A 21851-nucleotide genomic window follows, 5' to 3' on the forward strand; every position below is an offset into this window, starting at 1 on the left:
TATTATTTGCTTCCAAAGAACATTGAACAATGTCTGATAGCATGAGCCAGCCCTAGCAGGGTAAGATCAGCAGTTTCACTCCTCAAAACAAACAACCCTGCCCTTCGTGCTGCCTGGGACAGACAAGAGGAGAATTGTGCAAAGAGCAGACAGGTGCATTTTCCTTCTCCATTAAATCCTATTATTTTTGCAAACAAGATTCACCCTTGATGTTTTTTGTATGGTTGGCCATGTTTTATGATCATGGACAGCCCCTTTCTTTCCCTTTTTCTGGCTATGCTCTGTTTTTAAAAAGTGATACTGAGGGTGCACGTGGATGAGGTGCCTGTCTGAAACCTTGAGCAGGTGTCTTGGGTTGTGGGGTTGTGTCTATGCCCTAGATCACAGATCAGAAATCAGAGAGCTCATCAATGTTCCTTTTGTCCTGCTTAAAATAAATTCCCAGCACACATACAGACATAGAATGTTTTAACATCAAAGACTGACTCCTCAAAACTTATTTTCCCATGTTTGGAAGGAAAACAGAGGAGAGATGATATAGAATTCCTTCCCTATTGCCTGTCTGAAGCAAAAGCAGCAGGCAACACAGTACAGAGCATGAGGTGCACATTATTCCATCTTCTATACCCCTCATCTGCATGTATGGGGTTGGTGAAGATGCCAACTGTAAAGGCAACAGCCCACCGCTGCCCACCCCAGTTCTCACAGCTCCCTGGCAGAGCTCTGAAGCTTCATTTTCTCATCATGTTCCCCAAGAGCTTCATCACAGCAACCGTCCCCTGGCAGTCTGGGAGGTACAAAGGGAGGGAGATGTGTCCTTGAGACCCCCAGACATCTTCTGGGCGTTGTGCCCATCACATGAGACAGATGGATCTGAGGCTTCCCCTCCTTCCTTTGGATCTCAGGGGTCATGGTGCCCATTCTGTCTGTCCTACCAGTATTACATAGTCGCCCAACCTGCTGAGCAGGGATAAATGCTCATGAAGCACGGAGGAGAATTTACCTCCTTTCCACCTTCATCCTCTTGACCCTCCTCAACCTCCTCACCCGGCCTTTACTGTAAAGAAAGTTTTTGCTTCTTTCTAAATCCAAGTTGTGACAGAATGAACTAATGTGTTTTTTCAGAGACTGAAGCACCCATTTCATGCCCTGCACCCAATTTGTTGTGGTTGGTTTGCCAGACAGAGACCTCTCTGCCCTCTGTGCACAGACAATGCTCACCTCCTGCCGTTATTCTCCGTTGCTTCAGTCTGCTGCCCTCACTGAAGTGGTAAAAAATTAAGCACCCTCATGACTTGATTTCATTAACGATTCTTGGCTTATTCGGTTTGTCTGGAAAAAAAACAAATCAACACACTCTTGCAGTTCTCACATGTCTCAGGAGTGGAACTCTGGTGACACTTTCTCTGATCCATCTTATATATATCTGGTCCTTCACAGGCATGAAAAAATAAATATCTAATTTTTTTCCTTTTTTTTCGGATACTGAAAAAGATTACAAGGTGATAAGAGATGTGGAGACACCACACACAACTAGACTTAGTATGTTGAATTTACGAAATCAGAAAGAGATGTGAGTCTCTTCATAACCAGGTCAGGAAGGTGACTAGCAGAGAGGAAAAATGTTACTAAATCAAAATCCTTTTGGGCAAAGAATGAGGAGATTTAGACTCTCCACAAAAGCTAGACTTTGGAAGAAGGTTCAGACCATGAGAGTAGGGTATGGGAATTCAGTGACTGTAGCAGCAGGGAGCCACACAACCTCACCATTTTCAGGACAGAGCTTAGTTGATTGCCAAAAGAGAATTGGGATGTAGTCTCCTATGACAGTGTAGCACAACACACACCACTGTCCCTTCCAGTCTTTTCTGTCTAATGACTTCTTCTGCAAGTTTTGGTACAATTCCATAGCTAAAGTCACAAATATAAGATGCAGAGAGTAATGGAGCTATGAGTCATTCTAGAGGAACATCTGGGAGACTGGAGCTACTACCATGTCTGCAGATTTCATAGGCAGGATGGGGAATATACACACTTTCACGCCTACCCTGCCTTCTTCAGTTGTAGCCCTATAACTCCAAGACTGAAGAGCAAGGGCTAAAGCTCTGATCCCTTTCTGCATTCAAGGAGGAGGGTTTGTTGCCTCCTTGTTTCACGCAGCCTTGCAGACCAGCTGCCTTGCCTTTAGAATCATAGAATCACAGAATCATTTTGGTTGGAAAAGACCTTTAAGATCATCGAATGCAAATGTTAACCTCACACTACGCTCACCGTGCCTGGTGGATGGTGAGAGGACTGGCTGACGCAAGGCCATGGCGAAGAGCCACAGGGCATCAGCAGATCTGCACAGCTGACAGTATTGCAGATCACAGGAACACACCTCCATTGTCCTCCAATCCCGTGTCCTCCCCGGGTGCAGCCCACCAGCTGGCACAGGGTGTGCAAGCACGGAGGGATTTGGCTGCTCAGGTCAGCCAGTGCGATTTGGTCATTGCTTAGCTCCGGGCATCTTCAAATGTGTTGGGTTGCAACATCTTTTTACATCATTGGTCTCTATAGTAATAGGGCAATGAACTCGCTGTTTTTCAGGCAATCACTCCTCCACCCCCCTAGTTCTCTGCACTGCTCTGTCCCAGAGCCTTTATAAATACAGAGACTGGGCATCTTCTGCCTCAAACATCAGCTTCTGTCCATCTTCGAGTGTCTTCACACCACTGATAGCTGGCAGTCATGAGGATACTTTTCTTCCTCATTGCTGTTCTCTTCTTCCTCTTCCAGGCTGCTCCAGGTAAGACTGAAAATAGGTGAGATGAAGGCTAAAAGGTGCATGTCCAGAGCAGCCTATTAAAGCCCAGTGCTGAGGTTCAGATCACCCTTGTGCTATTTGACTCCATGACTTTCATATTAGAAGTCCTCTTTCCTAGTCATAGTCCTAATCTCTAATCTAATGAGTTGAGTTCCTTGGCAGTCTTCTTGATGGTCTCTTTCTAAAATCTTGCATTCCCATCACATGATGATGTGGTGGAAAAAAGATGTTCCTGCATATTCATGCAACTCTTAGGCTGATAATTAGGACACCATCCTGCAACGTGAAAACTTTGTCTTCTCACATTCACACCCCCACCTCCTTATTGTGTTTTCTAGATCAGTAGACTTCCTGTATTTTTGGAAAAAAAAGTAGTTGTGATGGTGAGGCTTTGCCTGGACTCTATACTGTCCATTTGCATTAAGAGAGTTTGGCGTCAGCATATAGTTCCTGTATAATTCCAGGCTATTTGGGGGACTTCAGAGAAGTTTCAACTATCTCCATCCCTGACTTGGTTTGCAATACACCCAAATTACTTAATCTCCTAGACAAGCAAATGTCTTTCTACTTAATGCAGAAATGTAGAACCACTTAAGCCAAAAGCAAGTGCTGGTAGGAGCTTTAGATAAAGTCTGCACTGCGTGCTTCTGGGATGCTTTCTTGGATTGTCTTATTTTATACATCACAGAAATAATTCTTGATTTCAAAGCAAACTGTGGCCCCTGGGGTGGCTGCAGGGCTGGTGTAATTCCAGCAGAGATTCTGGGAAAGGACAATAAGTTATTTGACATCTCTTCATAAAGACCTGTACACAGAAAAGACCCATAACACTTTAGAGCTTTTTAAATGGGGAGACAAGGAAAACAAATGTCTAATGATTTCTTTAAAAGCAGCTGAGTGAAATCAGCAACACAAAATAATAATAAGATGTGATTAAGATAAAAGACTTGAGAACCACCAGGACGAATTGGTTGAAATGTGATAGATCAATTTGTATGCCTTTCAAATTATCGATAGAGTCCAGCACGTCGGTAGATGCGAATTGAGGTTGGCACAGAAGATTGGCAAGAAGTTGGGGCAGCTGATAAGGGCATAGATATACAAGGCTCTGGGTGATGTAAAAAACAGATTTAAACCATACCAAAATAACACAATTTGGATCTAAGGCTGAACATCCCAGTGGGAACAAGTAATGTTTGATGGTAATGAACAAGAAATTCTAAGACTTAGGGTTGTTTTTTCAGCTGGAATAAGCCCAGGCAGTTGCCTGATGATGATGGAGCTGCAGCCTTTGCCACCACCAGAACATTTGGCTCTTCAGTTCTGAACATACCAACACAGTAGAGCCAGCATAGCATCTCACTAAACCATACGCAGCACGAGCAACAAGTCACTGACTTTATTTTACAGTGTATAATATACTTTTACAGTATATAATGTACTTTAGTCAAGCAAATGTCAGTTCCAGTGGTTCAACTGTGATTAAAAGTTGGATTTTGTAAAGCTTTATGCCATCTGTGTTAACTGCACAATATTTTACATGGTAACAAAGGGCACAGGTTTCCTGTGAGCATGCTGCTCATTATCACAATGCTCAATACTTCCTGCAAGAAAAATACTTGAAGTAGTAGATAATGGTTATGAGTCGTAAATGCGCTTTACATTTGCTGAAACTTGAACTGAAAGTTTGAAGAAACTCAAGACATTTTAATTTTAATATCACCACTTTTTTTTTTTTTTCTGAGATTAATGTGAGATTAATTTTTAAAATACAATTTTTCTGTGTCTCCTATGGCTTTTTCATATAACATAGTGTATCTGTGCATAACTGGAATGACAAGCACGTGTCTCCAGGAGGAATGCTAAGGAAGCAGACATTTATCTAGCATTACAACCTGTTTTTCTGCCTAGTTTGCATTTCTTATGGATGTAGAGACCTTAAGAAGGTGTGACCAGGTTAACCCAATCACAAAACAGACACCGTGGCAGGAAACCACACACCACAGAAGCTAAATCTGATGCTGTAACTCTCCAATCCTGTCCCTTCACAAATGAATATGAATTTTCCCTCGGGTTCTTTTTTCAGCTTACAGCCAAGCAGATGCCGACACCATCGCATGCCGGCAGAACCGGGGTTCCTGCTCGTATGTCGCATGCTCTGGTCCCACTGTTGACATTGGGACCTGCCGCACTGGGAAACTGAGGTGTTGCAAATGGTAAGATTAATTCGTCCTGAAACATGCCACTGCAGCAAGTAGGCTCACTGGGCTTTTCCCCCTTTTGGGATGAAACAGGTCACCTCCTCCAGCCTCTTATATCCCCCCAGAAAAACCCTTTAATTGCTGGGCCTTGTGGTGTCAAAAATACCTGTCTGCCTTCTCTGAAAAACTGCAGGGAGAAGCTGATGATGAGCAAGGAGGAACATGGACTTTGCACATCTAATATTGCTAATAACATACCATATATCATAGAATCATACAATAGTTTGGGTTGGAAGGGACCTCCAAAGCTCCCCCGGTGCCACCCCTGCCATGAGCAGGGACATCTTCACCAGCTCAGGTTGCTCAGAGCCCTGTCCAGCTTGGCCTGGGATGTCTCCAGGGATGGTTCAACCACCACCTCTCTGGGCAACCTGGGATAGGCTCTCATCACCCTCACTGTAAACAATTTCTTTCTCATGTCTGGCCTGAATCTCCCTCCTTTAGTTTAAAACCATCACCCCGTGCCCTATCACAACAGACCCTGCTCAAAAGTCTGTCCCCATCTTTCTTGCAGGCCTCTTTTAAGTACAGAAGGCTACAATACAGTCTCAACGAAGCCTTCTCTTCTCCAGCCTGAACACTAATCACTAATTATCACTGATAACTTCTTCCAACATGAGTCTGGTACCAGGGCAGAACCAGATCATGCTCAAACTCTGCCTGTACTAAGCAGGGTGGACACAAGTGACTTGAGACAGTCACCTCTGATGTCTCCCACTCAACCCACACAGGCAGGAGATATCCCATGCAGAGTGATTCTGCAATATGCTGTGCTTCAGCTCTGAGGTTGGTGTCATTTCATACCAAAGGAGCTATAACAGAACTACCCTTTTGGGACCTCATTAATTTATTATTATTATTATTATTATTATTATTATTATTATTATTATTATTATTATTATTATTATTATTATTATTATTATACTTAATCTAATTGGGTTTCTATGAAACATGTTGAAGGAGGCAAAAAAAGAAGTGAGAAACCTTGTCACCCTTTTTCATAGAAAAAAGGCATGGAGGAAAGTGAGAGGATCAGCCACTTTGTCCAGTGCAGCTCTTTATTGCTAAAATAGTCTTACTCTTGAACTCTACCCTGTCAAGTACTCTGGGTCATCAGCAGCTGTAGCTGGATAGCTGTGGTGTGTGCATACACATCCTGTGTTGTATCTGGGTTGTCTTACAGCCAGAAACACAGGTCAGTGATCCAGATGAAAAAGATCTCTGGTGGTCTTTCCTAGAATCATAGAATCACAGAATCATTCTGGTTGGAAAAGATCCTCAAGATCGTTAAGTCCAACAATTAACCTCAAAATGGCACTAACTCATGTCTCTGAGAACCTCAATTACTTGTCTTTTAAACCCCTCCAGGGATGGTGACTCCACCACTGCCCTGGGCAGCCTATTCCAATGCCCAACAACCCTTTCTGGAAAGAGATTTTCCCTGATATCCAATCTAAACCTCCCATGGCCTATTTGTCATCTTATGTCTATGGTAATCTGAGATGACCAGGTATAATTTACCTGTTTGGATGGAGATAAGTAGACTATCTAAGCACCTGATTTTTCTTTGCAGGACACCGACTTCCTAAAACTGACACCTCACTGACCACACAGACGAGAGCTCTGGGCATCTGAGACATCTCCCATTTTTCACATCGATGGATCCCAACCTCGGTGCAAACCTGGGGAGCCTTCCCATGGGGGTGAAGACCCTTAGGAGCACGAGAAGATCAAGAGGAGGAGTTCTTGCACCCCAATAAAGAGATTTACAGCTTCAATTATAATAAAAGCAAGTCACTGTGAAACCACATTACTGACATTTGCTTATATATGTTTTTTTGCTGTTTTTATTGTCTGTAAAAATCAACCTGTAAGTGAAGTTTATTTAACTAAATTAATTTAAGTGCACGTGTCATTGAGTCCTGTTAAATCACCCTGCAGAGTGTCTGCATTGCAGTGATATGTGTGGCAATATATTTATTAATAAATCAAAAAGCCCTAGAACCCATTCTCTCTGCCATCCTAGTCTAGGATGCCAGGCTGGGGTTTGGGAGACGGGATCACTCCTCTGCTCCTCTACAGGGTTTCATCTTCTAACCCAACCTGAAGTGCTGGAAATGGTAATGTAAAGAAACCTGGAGTGGCAGAATGGCAACTTCTTAAGTCTTGAACCCATCTCATCACACTTATATCATTCTGCTCCTGATGCCTTTATTTAGTCTGGACCAGCATGACGTCAATGGGATTTTACTTCTCTGGATCCTAAACTACTCAAACTATCAGTATTTGTCACTACATCATGATGTCTTGAGGCAGTTGGTTGAACGTCCATCAACGCGGAGTCCCTGCACCTGCTATTACAAGGTCTAGATACATCCCCCCCTTCTTTTCCATTCCCCGTCCCTAACATCCCAGAGAGCTAATGCAAAGTCCAAAAGGATTTGAAACAAGGGATGACTAAAAGTGTCCATGTTCTCCATGACACAAGCTGCTATGGATGGTTTTAACACAGCCATGGGCCCTGAACACAGCCAGTTTGTGGCAGATTGCTACTAGGCTAATCACAGTCCATTTGGAGAAGATATTTATTACTGTTACTGGTCATCCTAATAATAACAGGACCAGGACATATTCCTGATGATATGTGGGTTTGGTTTCTTCTCCTCTTCTTGGAGAATTTTATTACAAGTCACATCTCATGCTGACCCCAGGTGAGACAAGACAGAACCTCCAGTAAAAACAAACACCAAGAAAACTCCTCACAGATATAAGGATCAAACACAAGTATTCTAAAGCAAGTTTATTAAAATTTATTGAGGTACATAGACTATGAAATGTGAACACCCCAGCTGAGAATTCACTATCTCCTGGAGAGTTCATCTTCTAGAATTATTCACATTGTTACTAACTCCAAAAAGAAAATAAAATAATGAACATCTGTTCTGAAAGCCAAAGGAAGAACATGCTCTGTATCTTTTCATGGAGACAAGTCTCTGCATCGTGGTGATCTGCTCTTTGGGATAGATGTTGTTGGCCACAATATAGATTCAACAGAAAAACACTTGAGAAAAAAGATAAATATTGCTATTTTTCTGGGTGGTTCAAGAATTGCTTTGGAATTTCTTCAAGTTGTTAACTTTGTTTGTGGAGGAGTTTGTTTTCTTTCTGATTCTGTTCATGTTTTGGTGTGTGCATGTGTGTGAAAACTGCATATTTCCAGCTCAAAATTCCAGATTTTCCAATGGGATAATGTGTCTCCTAAACTGCCAGAAGCTCTGTTTTAGCCAGGCTGAGATGTCAACAGTCACTAATCGTACTGCAAAAAAGGAAAGAAACTTTCAGATTTTGTACTTGTAACCAGGAAAATATTTGCATAAGAAGCACAGAAAGCACTGAATGACAACCTCCTCCTGGAGAGGTATAGATGTTTGATTTGGTGCTCAATGCACATAGAATCACAGAATCATTTTGGCTAGAAGAAACCCTCAAGATCATTGAGTCCAACCATTAACTCAACACTGTCACTAACCCATGTCCCTAATAATCTCATTTACGCGTCTTTTAAACCCCTTCAGGGATGGTGACTCCACCACTGCCCTGGGCAGCCTGTTCCAATGCCTGACAACCCTTTCCATGAAGAAATTGTTCCTAATATCCAAACTAAACCTCCCCTAGCACAAATTGAGACTATTTCATCTCATCCTTTGAAGCCAGTGTTACTCATCAAGACCAGTCTGAAACAGCTAATGGGAACAGCAGAGCAAAGAGTTCATTTCTAGCTAATGACTTACCTCTGCCAAAGACATTTGGCTGTGATCTTTCTCATGAGGCACTCATGTCATTAATGGTGCATGGGGAACTAGTGAGGAAATCCTCAGGAAACCCTGCATTGGACTATATGGAGTCTCTGCTCATTTCCCAGCTTGCACTAGAGAAATTTCACATTTAAAGAGCACTCTGGATGTGTAAAAGTGAATAATAAGCCCATTGACCCAAGAAACACTTCATCTTCACCAAATCCATAACTCACCACTGTCCGACAGCAAGGGACCGCTTGCTGGCAACGTCCAAAGGGTCTCGTGTTGGGTAGAGGACAGTGGTCAGCGAAACAGGTACCTCCAGCCTGTTTGCATTGCTCATTGTTATTCGGTGCACGCATGAAACCTGTGAAGAACAAACAAAAATTAACAAACAAACAAAACAGATTTTCATTCCCAAAGAAGACTAAGAACCAGTTGGGGTTATAGAGCAACAGCAACAGCCCAGTCTTTGGGCTGACCCCATCCATACCTTTACATTATCTTATTTTCCAAAGTGGGAGGGTTCAGTGCGTCCAATGGACCCACTTGGTGTCTGTTCACTGCTAAGGTGTGACCAGCACTCTGGTAGCACCAGTTGGCTTGGGGGAAAAGGGCCTAAAACTCATCTTATTTTTGGTTCTATTTTACATTCTCCATGCTCATGGTCTTTCCTCTGTATTGCTTTTGATTTTATGTAGCTCTTACCTAAAGTGCCTTGGAGCACTAAGAGGAGAACAGGAAAGAAAAGGAAAAGGATCTTCATGTCCAAATTCAGTGTTACCAAACACAACAGCTACTAAGAAAAAGAAAACAGAAAGAGGTCATGCATTTGTCCTGCAGTTGCCATCACCTAATCCAAAAGCTGTTTATGACATTTAAGATGTATTTTATTAATAAAAATTGTCATTTATGCAATAATGCTCTAGAATAAATCTGCTGAACAAATCTAGTTCAGGAAAGATATATTTGAAAGGTGTATTGCATAAAACCAAGAAAACGTGTTTGTACCTATAAAACTTAAAATAATTAGATTAATATTGTGACTTTCCGTCAGCTGCAAAGAAGGCTTGCACCAGCTCCAGTGAAGACTCCTATATTTGAATCCCATACATCCTGGAGATTATAATTTTTTTAAAAAAAAAGCAAGAAATATAATTAATTTCCTCTAAATTTATCCAAGTATTGTAATATAAACAAACTTTTCTTAGATCCATTTTATAACTTATGGATAATGCTGCTACATGCACAAAATCATCGATGCTTCCATTTACAGTTTTACCCATTTTTATTTGAGTAACCATGATGGATTTGGCTGGGTTGGAGTTAACTTTCTTCATGGCAGCCCATATGGTGCCGTGCTTTGTATTTTGCAGCAATTAACTTAGTGACTAAAATGTCTATTTTATTTAATTATCACATATTTTGCTTCAGATATGTGTGGATAATGACTTCAGCTATTCTAGTTTCTCTGGATAATAAACACTCAGAAACTTTATTTGAATATTAGCCACTTTTGTAGCTTACAAAGCAGTAGTAAGTCCTCGAAAACATCTTTACAGAAGCAGCTAAGGAGCCATCTATCCCTTCTCTCCATAACATCTCTATGATATGTGCCAGTTGAAAGCCTCAAAGCCTCCACCATCATTTCTTCCTGCAGATTCTAATTAACTTTTGAAAATGATACATAATACTATAATCCTTCAGAATCACCATTATTGACTGTAGCAGTCAGCCTTACTGAAATACCAAGCATTGTACATTTTAGTTGTTTATGAAGATTTAACTAAGCTGCAAAATTCTGTGTCTCGGAGTGATGAATTGCTTTCTAGAGAAGCAAAGATTACCAACAAGACATGTATTTTTCTCCTTATCTACTGCAGCTGGTGTGGAAACTAAACCTTCAACTCATCCTAGAGGACTTCAGGAGAGGGGTCACAGTGTCCAGTCTGTCCTACCTGGCTCCTCTCAATGGGGAACCTCACAGAGTATATATGTATTCCTATTGATAACAGAGCTGTCACAGCCATTCCCAGCAGCTGAAATGTCCTTCCCAGCAGCTGATGACAAATGGTGACCACTCCTTTCTCTGGTTCTTCCGAAAACCACCTCACACCACCCTGGTTTGTGTACAACATATTGATCTGTCGTGGGCTGTGAAAAAAGCATCCTGGGACATACACTGAAAATTGGTGGCTTGGCTCCAGAGGGGACCTAATCCTACAGAACTGTCTCAAGGCCATGGTGCCTGGTGTTGACTGCAGGCAGGTCATCTCTGAAGCCTGGAGGTACCTACCACAGCACCTAAACCATTACATTAGAGAAGCTCAGTTTTTGCACAAGTTTTGCACAGTTTTTGCACAGTCTAGATTGAGAAAAGGAGGCTGAGGGGAGACCTTCTTGCTCTTTACAGCTATCTGAAAGGAGGTTGGAGCAAGAGAGCATCAGTCTCTTCTGCCAAGTAACAAGCAATAGGATAAGAGGAAACATCCTCAAGTTGGTCCAGGGGAGGTTCAGATTGCATATTGGGAAAAATCTATTCCCAGAAAGGGCTGTCAGGCATTGGATCAGACTGTCCAGGGCAGTGGTGGAGTCACCATCCCTGGAGGGGTTGAACAAATGGAGATGAGGTTCTTAGGGACATGGGTTAGTGCCAGTTTTGGGTTAATGGTTGGACTTGGTCTTAAGGGCCTCTTCCAACCAACATGATTCTATGATTCTAAGAGCATGCTTATCTGTGCACCAAGAATATTTTAATTTTCTTGCATTTACCACATCTGTATTCTACTCATTGTAGAGGAAATAACTATTGTTTGAATAATTAAAGTTTCAGGGAGGCACCCATTTGCTAGGTGGCCAAAAGAAACAACTTCTGTAAAATGTTTGGGGCAAACTGCTCCTTCGTGCTCCCAGAGAGTTCAGACCGGAATGACTGGTGGCAGCACCATTATTGCTTCGATCCTGAAGTCACCCAGGGGAACCCAGAAAAAGATGCTGTGTTTTGTCATGCTACTAAGAGTCTAGAAAATAACCCAGCATTCTTGTAATCCAAACAGCCATCTGAACAGCATCCATCTACCCAGGTCACCTGCCTCCCAGAAGAGGGCAATGAAGAGCTAAGACTAAAATTTCTCTCCAACAGCCTTCTTCAGTCAACAGGACATAAATTATTCTGACAGCAGGATTTTATGGATTTTCTTCTTAATTATCCTGATGTCTTTTGATTCCCAGCACTGACATGTTAGTGAATTATGGTTTCTGACAGTCCAGCCTCAAAGCCCTCAGTGTTTTGCAATCTGCTGTGGCCACCAGCAATGGACAAGATGCTGGTCCTTGCTCTGAAAAATAAATCACATTAACAGAGGCAGGTCCAGGGAGGAGGAGTGTGGGATTTCCTTTGCCTTGGTAGCTGGACACAGGCAACAATGAGTGTCCAGGGAGGTGGGAGACACTTGCTTCCTTTGAAAATCATACAGAGCCAGCAAACCTATTTACTTGGGTCCAAGTGATATGATAAGAAAAATCCAAATAAGCACTTTAATTGTCCAGATATAGTTATTTTACTGAATCCCATTCCTGTATAATTTAATTGATGGAGTGTGTATGTGTTTTACAGTAGGCAGCAGCATTTGTATCTATGATTGGGCTTTTTTCTTTCCTTAAAAATATACTTAAATAATGAAATTGATTTATTAAATGATGAAATGTAAAAAGACAGAAATAAACACCATGAACATTAAATCCATAAATGTGTTTCCAGGAACACAGAGCTCTGAACTGAGCTTTTAGGGTGTGTTTCACCTCAGTAAATTCAGACAAACAGAAGACAGACAAGTCACATCCTGAAAAGGATCTTAAAATAGGATAAAATGAGTATTTCCTTCTGTTTCCCACTTCGTGCCTGTGTTAACTCCCCAATGGGGTACAAAACAGATCAAAGCTCAAATACAAATCAAGACTGGAATATGATAATCAATTAATGAATTGTACCTGTTGTTACACCTGTTGGTAAAGTTACCTTAAATTTCTTAAATATGGTAATTAAACTGTTATTTTAATTACAGTACACTATTATTGACTCTAAATATTGTTTTGGCTACTAAAGCTCATAAAAGGGATACTGTGTGGAGCCTTAAAAATCATGTTATTTTGTACAGAGAATATATGCAAACAATTTATGTACATGTATATATATATATATTTATGCCTGTGTATATGTATGTATACATTCATAATATATAAATATTCTGAGAGAAATAAAAGCTGAATTTTCTAAACGGCTTTATATTTTATCTTAGCTGAAGAAGATAGCAATAAAAAAGAATAATCCAGATATTCTAATATGTGATTTACTCGGAAATAGTCACGATTAATTTAAGTAATTGTTTATTGAAATTTACATTTATTCCATAATGATGGCATTTCTTACTCTCATGTTTCTCCACAGTCCTCCTAGCAAATCCACATCATATATATATATATATATATATGTATAGTGTTGTTAATATGGACATGTGGAAGGACTCTTCTAAATCCCAGATGGCATTTTATCATTCAGCATTCCACAGCCTCCTGGCTGTGGAATATCCAGGTCTCAGTTGTTTTGCCATGTGCCACCTGAGATGCCCCTATGTCCCCCTTGTCCACCCTGGCTGCTCCAGCAAGGTTTGGTCTCCCCAGTTGGAGATCTCCAACAGTGCAGAGCATCACAAATTGCTCTCCATGCTGGTGTGAATCGCAGTCTGGCTGGGGTTGAAGGGACCTCTGGAGATCATCTACTCCAACCCACCTGCTAGCACAGGTACACCTAGATTAGATTGCACAGGAAGGTGTCCAGGTGGGTTTGAATGTCTCAGAGAAGGAGACTCCACAACCTCTCTGGGCAGCCTGGGCCAGGCTCTGGCACCTCAGAGTAAAGAAGTTTCTCTTCATGTTTAGATGGAACCTCCTGTGTTTCAGTCTGTGCCTGTTGCCCCTCATCCTGTCATTGGGCACCACTGAGAAGAGTCTGGTCCATCCTCTTGACACCCACCTTGAGATATTTAGAAACATTGATAAGATCCCATCTCAGCTTCTCCAGCTGAACATCCCCATCTCTCTTGGTCACACTTCATAAGAAAGTTGTTCTAGGCCCCTAATCGTCTTTGTGAAGGCGGCTGGGTTAAACCCTGTGTCTATATATTGCTTCCATAATGATGCAGCTTACCTCTGATGATGGGACGTCCTCAGCCAGCTTGAAGCCACAAAGATCCTTTACCTCCCCTCTGCCATCCTCTTATTCCAGTGTCCTCTGTGCAAATGACCGTAAGGGATGACAAACCTTTGGTACAATTGCTCAATGCTTGTCCTTGCGGCACGTCCACAATTGGCAACAAACATGAAATCCAGCTGGTGAACAGCCCTGCTTTCCATCGGGTGGCCTTGGCCAGCCCTGTGGAAACCTGCCCAGAGATGAGTGGGACAAAACCTGCCTGGAAGCCACGGCTGCTGCCTGGTGTTTTGTGCAGAGTGAACTGACCCTTGCTCCCTCTGGGCATGCTGGCTGTGCTGCAGCCTCCCAATTGTGGACACCCCTGAGCTCAGAGAACACACAAGCAAACAGAGGACTTGCCAGTTGCCTTTAAAGCCCTTGAAATATAAAGATAAATGTGCTGCTCAGCAAACCAGAGAGCAGGAATTCAGCTTTACCTCTACAGAGCAGCAGTAATAATATTTTTTTGTGCTTCGTCAACTGTATGGCAAAGCCATACATGGAGAGATGATGCAGCTAGGACCAAAACATGGATTTAGATTAACTGAAGGTAGACATCTGAGATGCCTTTCCATTCTGGGCACACAATGGTAGAATCATAGAATGGTTTGGCTCAGAAGGGACCTTCACAGCTCATCCAGTGCCACCCCTGCCATGAGCAGGGACATCTTCACCAGCTCAGGTTGCTCAGAGCCCCGTCCAGCCTGGCCTGGGATGTCTCCAGGGATGGTTCATCCACCACCTCTCTGCCCAACCTGGGACAGGCTCTCACCACCCTCATTGTCAACAATTTCTTCCTCATGTCTGGCCTGAATCTCCCTCCTTTAGTTTCAAACCATCACCCCTTGTCCTATCACAACAGTTCCTGCTCAGAAGTCCATCCCCATCTTTCTTTTTGACCCCTTTTAATTACAGAAAGGCTGCACTAAGGTCTCCCCGGAGCTTCTCTTCTCCAGCTGAACACCCAACTCTCTCAGCGTGTCCTCCCAGCAGAGCTGTTCCAGCCTCGGATCATTTCTGTGGCTCCTCTGGCCCCTCTCCAGCAGGTCCATGTGTGCCCTGTGCTGAGGACCCAGAGCTGGACCAGCACTGCAGGGGGGTCTCACCAGAGCGGAGCAGAGGGGCAGAATCACCTCCCTTCACCTGCTGCCCGCGCTCCTTGTGATGCAACCCAAGATACAATTGGCCTCTGGGCTGCAAGCACACGTTGCCGGCTCATGTCCAATCTTTCATCATAAAGCTATTAGCTGATCTTGAAGAAGATATTCCCAGCACTGAGATTTCTTAAAATTATCCACATAGAGTCCTGGTGAAACAGCCTGTTCTCATCCTCGTTCTCACTCAAGTGTGACATCCCTCCTGGGCAGGAAGGTTTCTGGTCCTCCCAGTGGCCTGGTCCAGAAGGGTCTATAAAGCATTGCAGCAGTCACCAGGGGAAGCTGGCAACACTGCTAGCAACATCTATTCTGTTGCATGTTTGTTTTTATTTACAGTGGCACATCGTATCATACACACAGTTGTTGCAAAGGGCAAATTCAGGACTCTAGAACTTCACAAAAATTTTAGGTCTCACCTATTCCTTTAGTCCAAGGAGGTATTAAGCACTTTTTACACACATGGCCCAGTTCAAGAACAGCAACAACTCATGCAAGTTTTGGGTCACTGTGGTACTGGGTTGCCTAAATCAGGAATGGTCCCAGCTTCTTTTAAGGCAAATCTAGCTTTTCCTTTACATAAAGAAACCATAATCAGACAGTCCCTGGGCTCTCCTATTCCAGCCTAACATCACCATTTCAATTAATTAATATCCATGAAACCCGACACCGCTCAACTCCCATCTCCAGCACCACCCCTATCCAGAAAATTACCATTCTACCCTGTGCCAGCAAGTCTGCGTTGCTTTTTTCAAACCACACGCTTTTCCAAAGGGAAAAGGGTAGACACAGCTGTGCAACTGTCAATAGGGAAAAACAACTGGAATTAGAATGAATAAAGTATCCCAGATAGAGATGGGGAGTTCCGCTCCTTTGCGTCACACTAAAACTTGGCAGGGAGCGTCCCTTCGAGGCTGCAGTTTGTTATTTGAACAAGAATACCTATATATGTTTTGTAAAACTAAACACCGTGGTATGAGGAAGAAAGAAGGAAATAATTCAGTGTTATTTTCCTACAGCTTTTAGTTCTGTCTCTCCATTACACTCTCTGTAGCCTTCTGCTGCAGCCCAGGTTTCAGCTCGCTGTGACCTGCTGCTAAGCTCTGCTCCGGCCCAGCTGCACAGTGGGGCCCAGGATGCTGAGGAACTGAGCAAGCTGGGTTTAAGAGCTGTAATAAATTAACCTCTCTGTTAATCCTGTCTTTGCACACCTAAAAATGCTTTGGGGGGAAGAAAAATTGGGGATATATGCAAACGTGAGGCACCTCACAGCTGGGATGTCACCTGTGTCATGTGCTGTCAGACCTCTAGTGTACATCCACAGCTCCTCCTCACCTCTCACCTTTAAAACACCAGATCACAGAATCCCAGGCTGGTTGGAGTTGAAGGGACCTCTGGAGATCATCCAGTCCAACCCAGCTGCTAACACAGGGTCACCAGAGCAGATCACACAGGTGGGTCCAGGGGGTTTGAATGTCTCAGAGAAGGAGACTCCACACCCGCTCTGGGCAGCCTGGGCCAGGCTCTGGCACCTCCCAGCAAACAAGTTTCTCCTCATGTTCAGATGGAGCCTCCTGTGTTTCAGTCTGTGCCCGTTGCCCCTCACCCTGGTGTTGGGCACCGCTGAACAGAGTCTGGTCCATCCTCTGACACCCACCCTGAGATATTGACCCCATTGATCACATCCCTCTGAGCTTCTCTTTTCCAGCTCAACAGCCTCAGCCTTCTCAGTCTTCTCATCACAGAGATACTCCAGACCCCTCAGCATTTTCATAGCCCTCCATTGGACTCCCTCCAGTAATTCCTGGTCCTTCTTAAACCGAGGAGGACTGCATGCCCAGCTGCAAGGCAGCAGCCTCCGGATGAGGGCACCACAGCTCCAGACCTCCTGCCTGGTGGGACGCAGCACAGCAAAGTGTCTGGTGGTCAAGCTGAGAGCAGCTTGACTTCAGATTCTCAGCTCATGGACAACTCTTAGTTGATACTGTGGAGGTGTAAATCTTCTGGAGCAGAAAGTGGGATAAGCAGAGACAGATCCAGAGGAGATGAGGTAGCACAGGTGAGTTGGAAGGTCCCGAAGGAAGAGGGATGAGGCACCTTGTCAGAATGGGAGATAAGGAAAGGTGGAAAGAAAGAACATTTCTTGCTGTCACAGAAAGGGACTGTGTGGGGTTTATAATAACTGGAAAACCACATAAAGCTGGCAGACTAAAGCAGACCTGGAGGAAAGGTTTGCTCACTAATAGATGCTGACAACAGGGAGATCTGCATTTTCTCCATGCCAAAAATCTCCTCACATTACTTTATTCACAAATAAAATCCATGTTGGAGATTCAGAGATTTTTTTTTTTTAACGTGTTCCCTGTGAAAATAAAAATCAGATAATTTCTCCTCTGTACTATGGCTGAGTTGGTGGACTTACAGGGATTTAAAAACACGTGGCCAGCAAATTGGTCACTGCCATGGAAGAGGAGACAAAGCCTCAGCAGCGCTTCCTATCCATCTGATACCCATCCTCCCTACCTGGGAGTGTTTGCTGAAGTCACCTGGATTATGAGAAATAAAATGTCAATAAAATGTACTGACAGAGGATGGAGTTCTTCATACAGCACAGACTTAGAGCAGAAGGGCTTCAGGAATAGGAATTGCTGCCTCTGTGTCACAGAAAGGACTTAGTCTGAGTAACAGCAAACGTGTTCATGGCTCAGAAACTGTAAAATCTTGACGAGTAAACATTTAGCATTTAAATACCTGTATATCACAGAACCCCAGAATGTTAGGAATTGGAAGGGACCTCGAAAGCTCATCCAGTCCAATCCCCCCACTGGAGCAGGAACACCTAGATGAGGTTACACTGATCTGTGCATAATATGCATATAAAAGCACACGTGCACATATATATAGAGAGAAAATATGTGACTTCTGGCAGTCGGTCAGAACTGGAAGGACTAGAAATTATATTTCTTCTTAATGAACTGCTTATATTTTACAGAGAATTTGAGGAACATACATGAGATAGGCAAGTGTGCTGGTTATCCTGCCAGATGCTGGGCAACCTGAGAAAGATTGAGTAAAAGTTGATATCAGGAAGGACACTGAAACAACAACAACAAAAACAAATCAAGAGCAATCCATAGAAGCATTAGAAGTAAAAATATGATATATTATAAAATTTTCCTGGAAAGATTGCATTTATGTTATCATTTCATACCTCAGAATCTCATTATGCACTAAACTACTAGCTATGTAATTAGTCAGCTAAAAAGGAAGCAATGTTTATTCTTTCATGGAGATGGAGATGAAACAACCAGAAGGTGAGATGTAAAGGACAAAATGTTACCAAGGGAAAAAACAACCACGTTACAGCTGCAAATTAGAAAATTAAGCTGTGTATCAAAGGCAGAATAAGGATCCAGCAGGACAAAAAGAAGCTGTCATTGCACGTTCCCAGGTGTTTTACATAACCCTGTGGCTTAACGTATCTTACACCAACTTGGATGGTCGAAGATGGGTTGCACAAAGCTCAGGGGCATTGTGGTGAAAGCAGACTCAAAGCAGGCCCTCCTTTCTCATTGGAAGATGCTGAAGTACAGGACAAATTTGGCTGGAAAAGGCTTTTTTCATTGGCCTGAGACTGCACCACCAGCATCCCTAAACCTTTATATAAAGAGTCGTGTTTGGGTCTGGGGCACCAGCTGGAGAAGGCAGACGGACAGCAGTGCTGAACCTCCACCTCTTCCATTGGTAACTCTTCTGTCTGATTCTGGACAGGCATACTCACTTCTTCATCTTTATACATTTGTTTTCCTTTCATTAATCTCAAGTCTAATGAGTATTCTGCTTTCATTTACCCCTTCATTCTCATTCCTCCAGTGACTGTGTTCGGTCTGGTCCTGCAGAACCTCAGTGCCCTCACACAGTGTGAGTTTTTGGTTGTCCTATGCAGGGACAGGAGTTGGATTCAATGATCCTTGTGGGTCCTTTCCAACTCAGGACATTCTATGATTCTATGAACCATGGGTTGTTTGCAGGGCTTGCAGGAGAAAACCATGTTTGGTGACCTCCAAGGGGAGTGGACAGAAGCAGAAACTTTAACTTGGGGCATCAGAGACAGAGGGCTTGTTGGTTAAGAAATGTCCAACTTCCTACAGAAACAGGCATCTGGCCAGCACAGCCATTCAGGGCTACATTTTGGACTACATATCTTGCCTGAATCCCTGTAACATTCTGAGTTGTCACCTTAATTGATGCTCAAGAGATCCAAATGTTTCTTTCAGACTTTCCTATGGACAATGGTTGGCTTGTTCTCTGAACGCTTTGTGAACCACAGTAGGTTGAGGGTGAATAAGTCACAGGTCTATGTTAGTACCACAGTGGTCTTTCTGCTGTTGTACAGGTCTGGAAGATAATTTTTCAGTGCAGTAAGACCAACATTAAAAACAAAACCCACCAAAGCACCATAGACTCCCAGAATAATTTAGGTTGAAAGGCAGTCCTGGAATTTCTAGTCTAAATTCATGCTCAAAGCGAGGATAGTTAGTTTGCTTAGATGTATATTTGGTGAAATGTTTAATATCTCCAAGGATGCAATTTTCACTCTGTTCGTCATTCAAGTCCATCCTGTTTTATAAGGCTTTGGGTTTGGTTGCTCAGGGCAGGTTTTAAGCAGTTCCTTGTCTCCCAGTCAGGAGGGGATGTTCTATTCAGTGTATTTTGGTGTTGTGGTCTCATTACAGGCAAGGAATTCACATCCCAGCTGTGGCCATGAGGATCCTTTACCAGCTCCTGGTTGTCCTCTTTGTGATGCTCCAAGCGGCTGCAGGTAAGGGGTGAAGTACGTAGAGAGAGGAATTAGAGGAGAGAGACGGCATCCACTCCTGACTACTTTCATGGTAAATGACTGTTCGCTTTCCACCATGTAGGTCAACGTTACATTCCTGGGCGATTTAATTCTTGTGCAGCCCGAAACGGAATCTGCATCCCAGGGATATGTCGACGGCCATTTTACTGGGCTGGAAGATGTAGTAATGGATTGACTTGTTGCAAAAGGTATGTAGAAGTGCAGGGATAACTGTGGCAATGCTGACATCCTCTTTATCTTTTCTCCAGAGAAACATCTTAGAGACACAGGTCCTCTAAAACACCCTCCTGTCCCATTTCTCCAATGCCAAACCTGCTGGCGTAGGGGGTCCTCAGGGGGTCTTTGCATTCCATGGCAGGTTCTGCTCTGGTGCCGTGAAATAATGAGAACCTGTCCTGGTTTTGTTAAAAACAAGACCAGTTTCTCTTTTAGTGAATTCACTAAGAAAACCTATAGGTGAGTAACCTGAGACTCTCTCTTCTTCACCATGCAGGGGGTGGAGACGGGGCTGAAGACACCCTGGATTCTGCTTGGAAATCCTTTCTGCTTCTACCGAATGGCCTCTGAATTACCCTAATCCCTTCGCTTCCGTTAACACCAGTTCCTGCTGCAACAAAAGGTTCTAAAAATCTTCCTTTGCGGAGAATCAAAATACTGCATCTGCAAAACCAGGCAATGCTGTGGAAATTATTTCTTTCCCCCTCTTCAATAAAATCTGTTACGATGACATCCATATGGTTGAACCTTGAGTGGCGTTTTTTTTTTAAGGAAGGAGGGGATATTTCACAGAACTGTTTGTACCATGGGCAGTAACACACAGGTGGGCTGGTGGCTTTTACAGCGAGATGTTTCTCCACTTGCACCCCACTACACCCCCAGGGAAAAAGGAGCTCATTTCATCCTCCGCTTCCCAACAGCCATATTCCTGCAACATTCCTGCAGTGACCATGGTGTCATTGTCAGAGGTGAAACCTAACTTCTCTCTGTGACGATTTCATGGTCCAGCAAGTACACATTCTGGTAGTTTCCAGGCTGCTTTTGGAAGGTATTACGGCATTTTTGACTGAGGTGTCAGAGACACAATCCATGTTTTCTGTCTCTTTTTCCTTGCCATCATGGCCTAGCAGTGTAGAAAATGCCAAGATATCTCCAGATGCTTCCTTCAGAGAACTTAGAGGCATCTGAGAAACTTCACTTCTCAGAGGACTTCACGCCAGGAAAAACTAAGTATATTTTGGATAACATCAAACCCTTGGCAGTGACACATACCAGAAGAAAAGATATAAAGAAGGAGAAATTAAAAAAAAAAAAAGAGATTAGGAAACACATTTCCAAAAGTTATGAAGGTGCAACACAGTGATTTGGTCATTATCTTCTCAGAAGCAGTTGTTGAACATGCACAGAACAGTGCCCAGTCAAATACATCACCTAACTGAGATGGTTTTGACTCCTAATGGCTTGATGTGTGGGTTTGGAGAGGGGTAGAGTTTGAGATTCTCCCTTTTGCTCCTAATTGCTTCATCTGCTGTGCTAGATATGACACCTAAGATGGAGATAAGATCATCTTCCTCTCTGGGAAGTGATCTTGGCACAACTACCCAAACATCTTGATATGAAACTCATGACGCTCTGCTCTCCATTGTGAAGACACTTCCCTCAATGGTGTATCCCACCTGCACCAGGTAGAGCAGCGTTTTTGGTTCCAGTGCCAGGACTCTAAG

General features: G+C 43.2%; 2 protein-coding genes across 3 annotated transcripts; one reads left to right on the top strand and one right to left on the bottom strand.

Annotated features, from left to right (window-relative positions):
* The first annotated feature begins 2630 nt into the window (after positions 1–2630).
* On the top strand, positions 2631–6877 carry LOC110355454 (gallinacin-9). Of its 2 annotated transcripts, XM_065055638.1 has the most exons (3): positions 2631–2788; positions 4893–5022; positions 6641–6877. In XM_065055638.1, the coding sequence occupies exons 1-3, from the start codon at positions 2731–2733 to the stop codon at positions 6654–6656; spliced, it is 204 nt and encodes a 67-aa protein (XP_064911710.1). In that variant the 5' UTR covers positions 2631–2730; the 3' UTR covers positions 6657–6877. The 2 variants fall into 2 exon arrangements, with proteins under 2 accessions (XP_064911710.1, XP_064911711.1); XM_065055639.1 differs by lacking the exon at positions 6641–6877 and having other exon boundaries at positions 4893–5026.
* Positions 6878–8242: 1365 nt separating this feature from the next.
* LOC135578962 (gallinacin-8-like) lies at positions 8243–14224 on the bottom strand. The gene is made up of 4 exons (XM_065055640.1): positions 14071–14224; positions 9573–9663; positions 9098–9231; positions 8243–8383 (listed from the first exon to the last, which is right to left on the bottom strand). Exons 2-4 carry the CDS (start codon positions 9628–9630, stop codon positions 8375–8377), a joined length of 201 nt encoding a protein of 66 aa, XP_064911712.1. The 5' UTR covers positions 9631–9663; positions 14071–14224; the 3' UTR covers positions 8243–8374.
* Between the last annotated feature and the right edge of the window lie 7627 nt (positions 14225–21851).

This window comes from Columba livia, chromosome 3 (genome assembly GCF_036013475.1).
Source record: "Columba livia isolate bColLiv1 breed racing homer chromosome 3, bColLiv1.pat.W.v2, whole genome shotgun sequence".
Taxonomy (NCBI): Eukaryota; Metazoa; Chordata; class Aves; order Columbiformes; family Columbidae; genus Columba; species Columba livia.

Bases quoted from the DNA above. Each gene is read 5' to 3' on its own strand.
- LOC110355454 (XM_065055638.1), top strand. From the start codon at position 2,731: ATGAGGATACTTTTCTTCCTCATTGCTGTTCTCTTCTTCCTCTTCCAG. The intron at 2,789-4,892 runs GTAAGACTGAAA...TTCTTTTTTCAG, and splicing joins CCTCTTCCAGGCTGCTCCAG to CTTACAGCCAAGCAGATGCC.
- LOC135578962 (XM_065055640.1), bottom strand. From the start codon at position 9,630: ATGAAGATCCTTTTCCTTTTCTTTCCTGTTCTCCTCTTAGTGCTCCAA. The intron at 9,232-9,572 runs GTAAGAGCTACA...TGTTCTTCACAG, and splicing joins AGTGCTCCAAGGCACTTTAG to GTTTCATGCGTGCACCGAAT.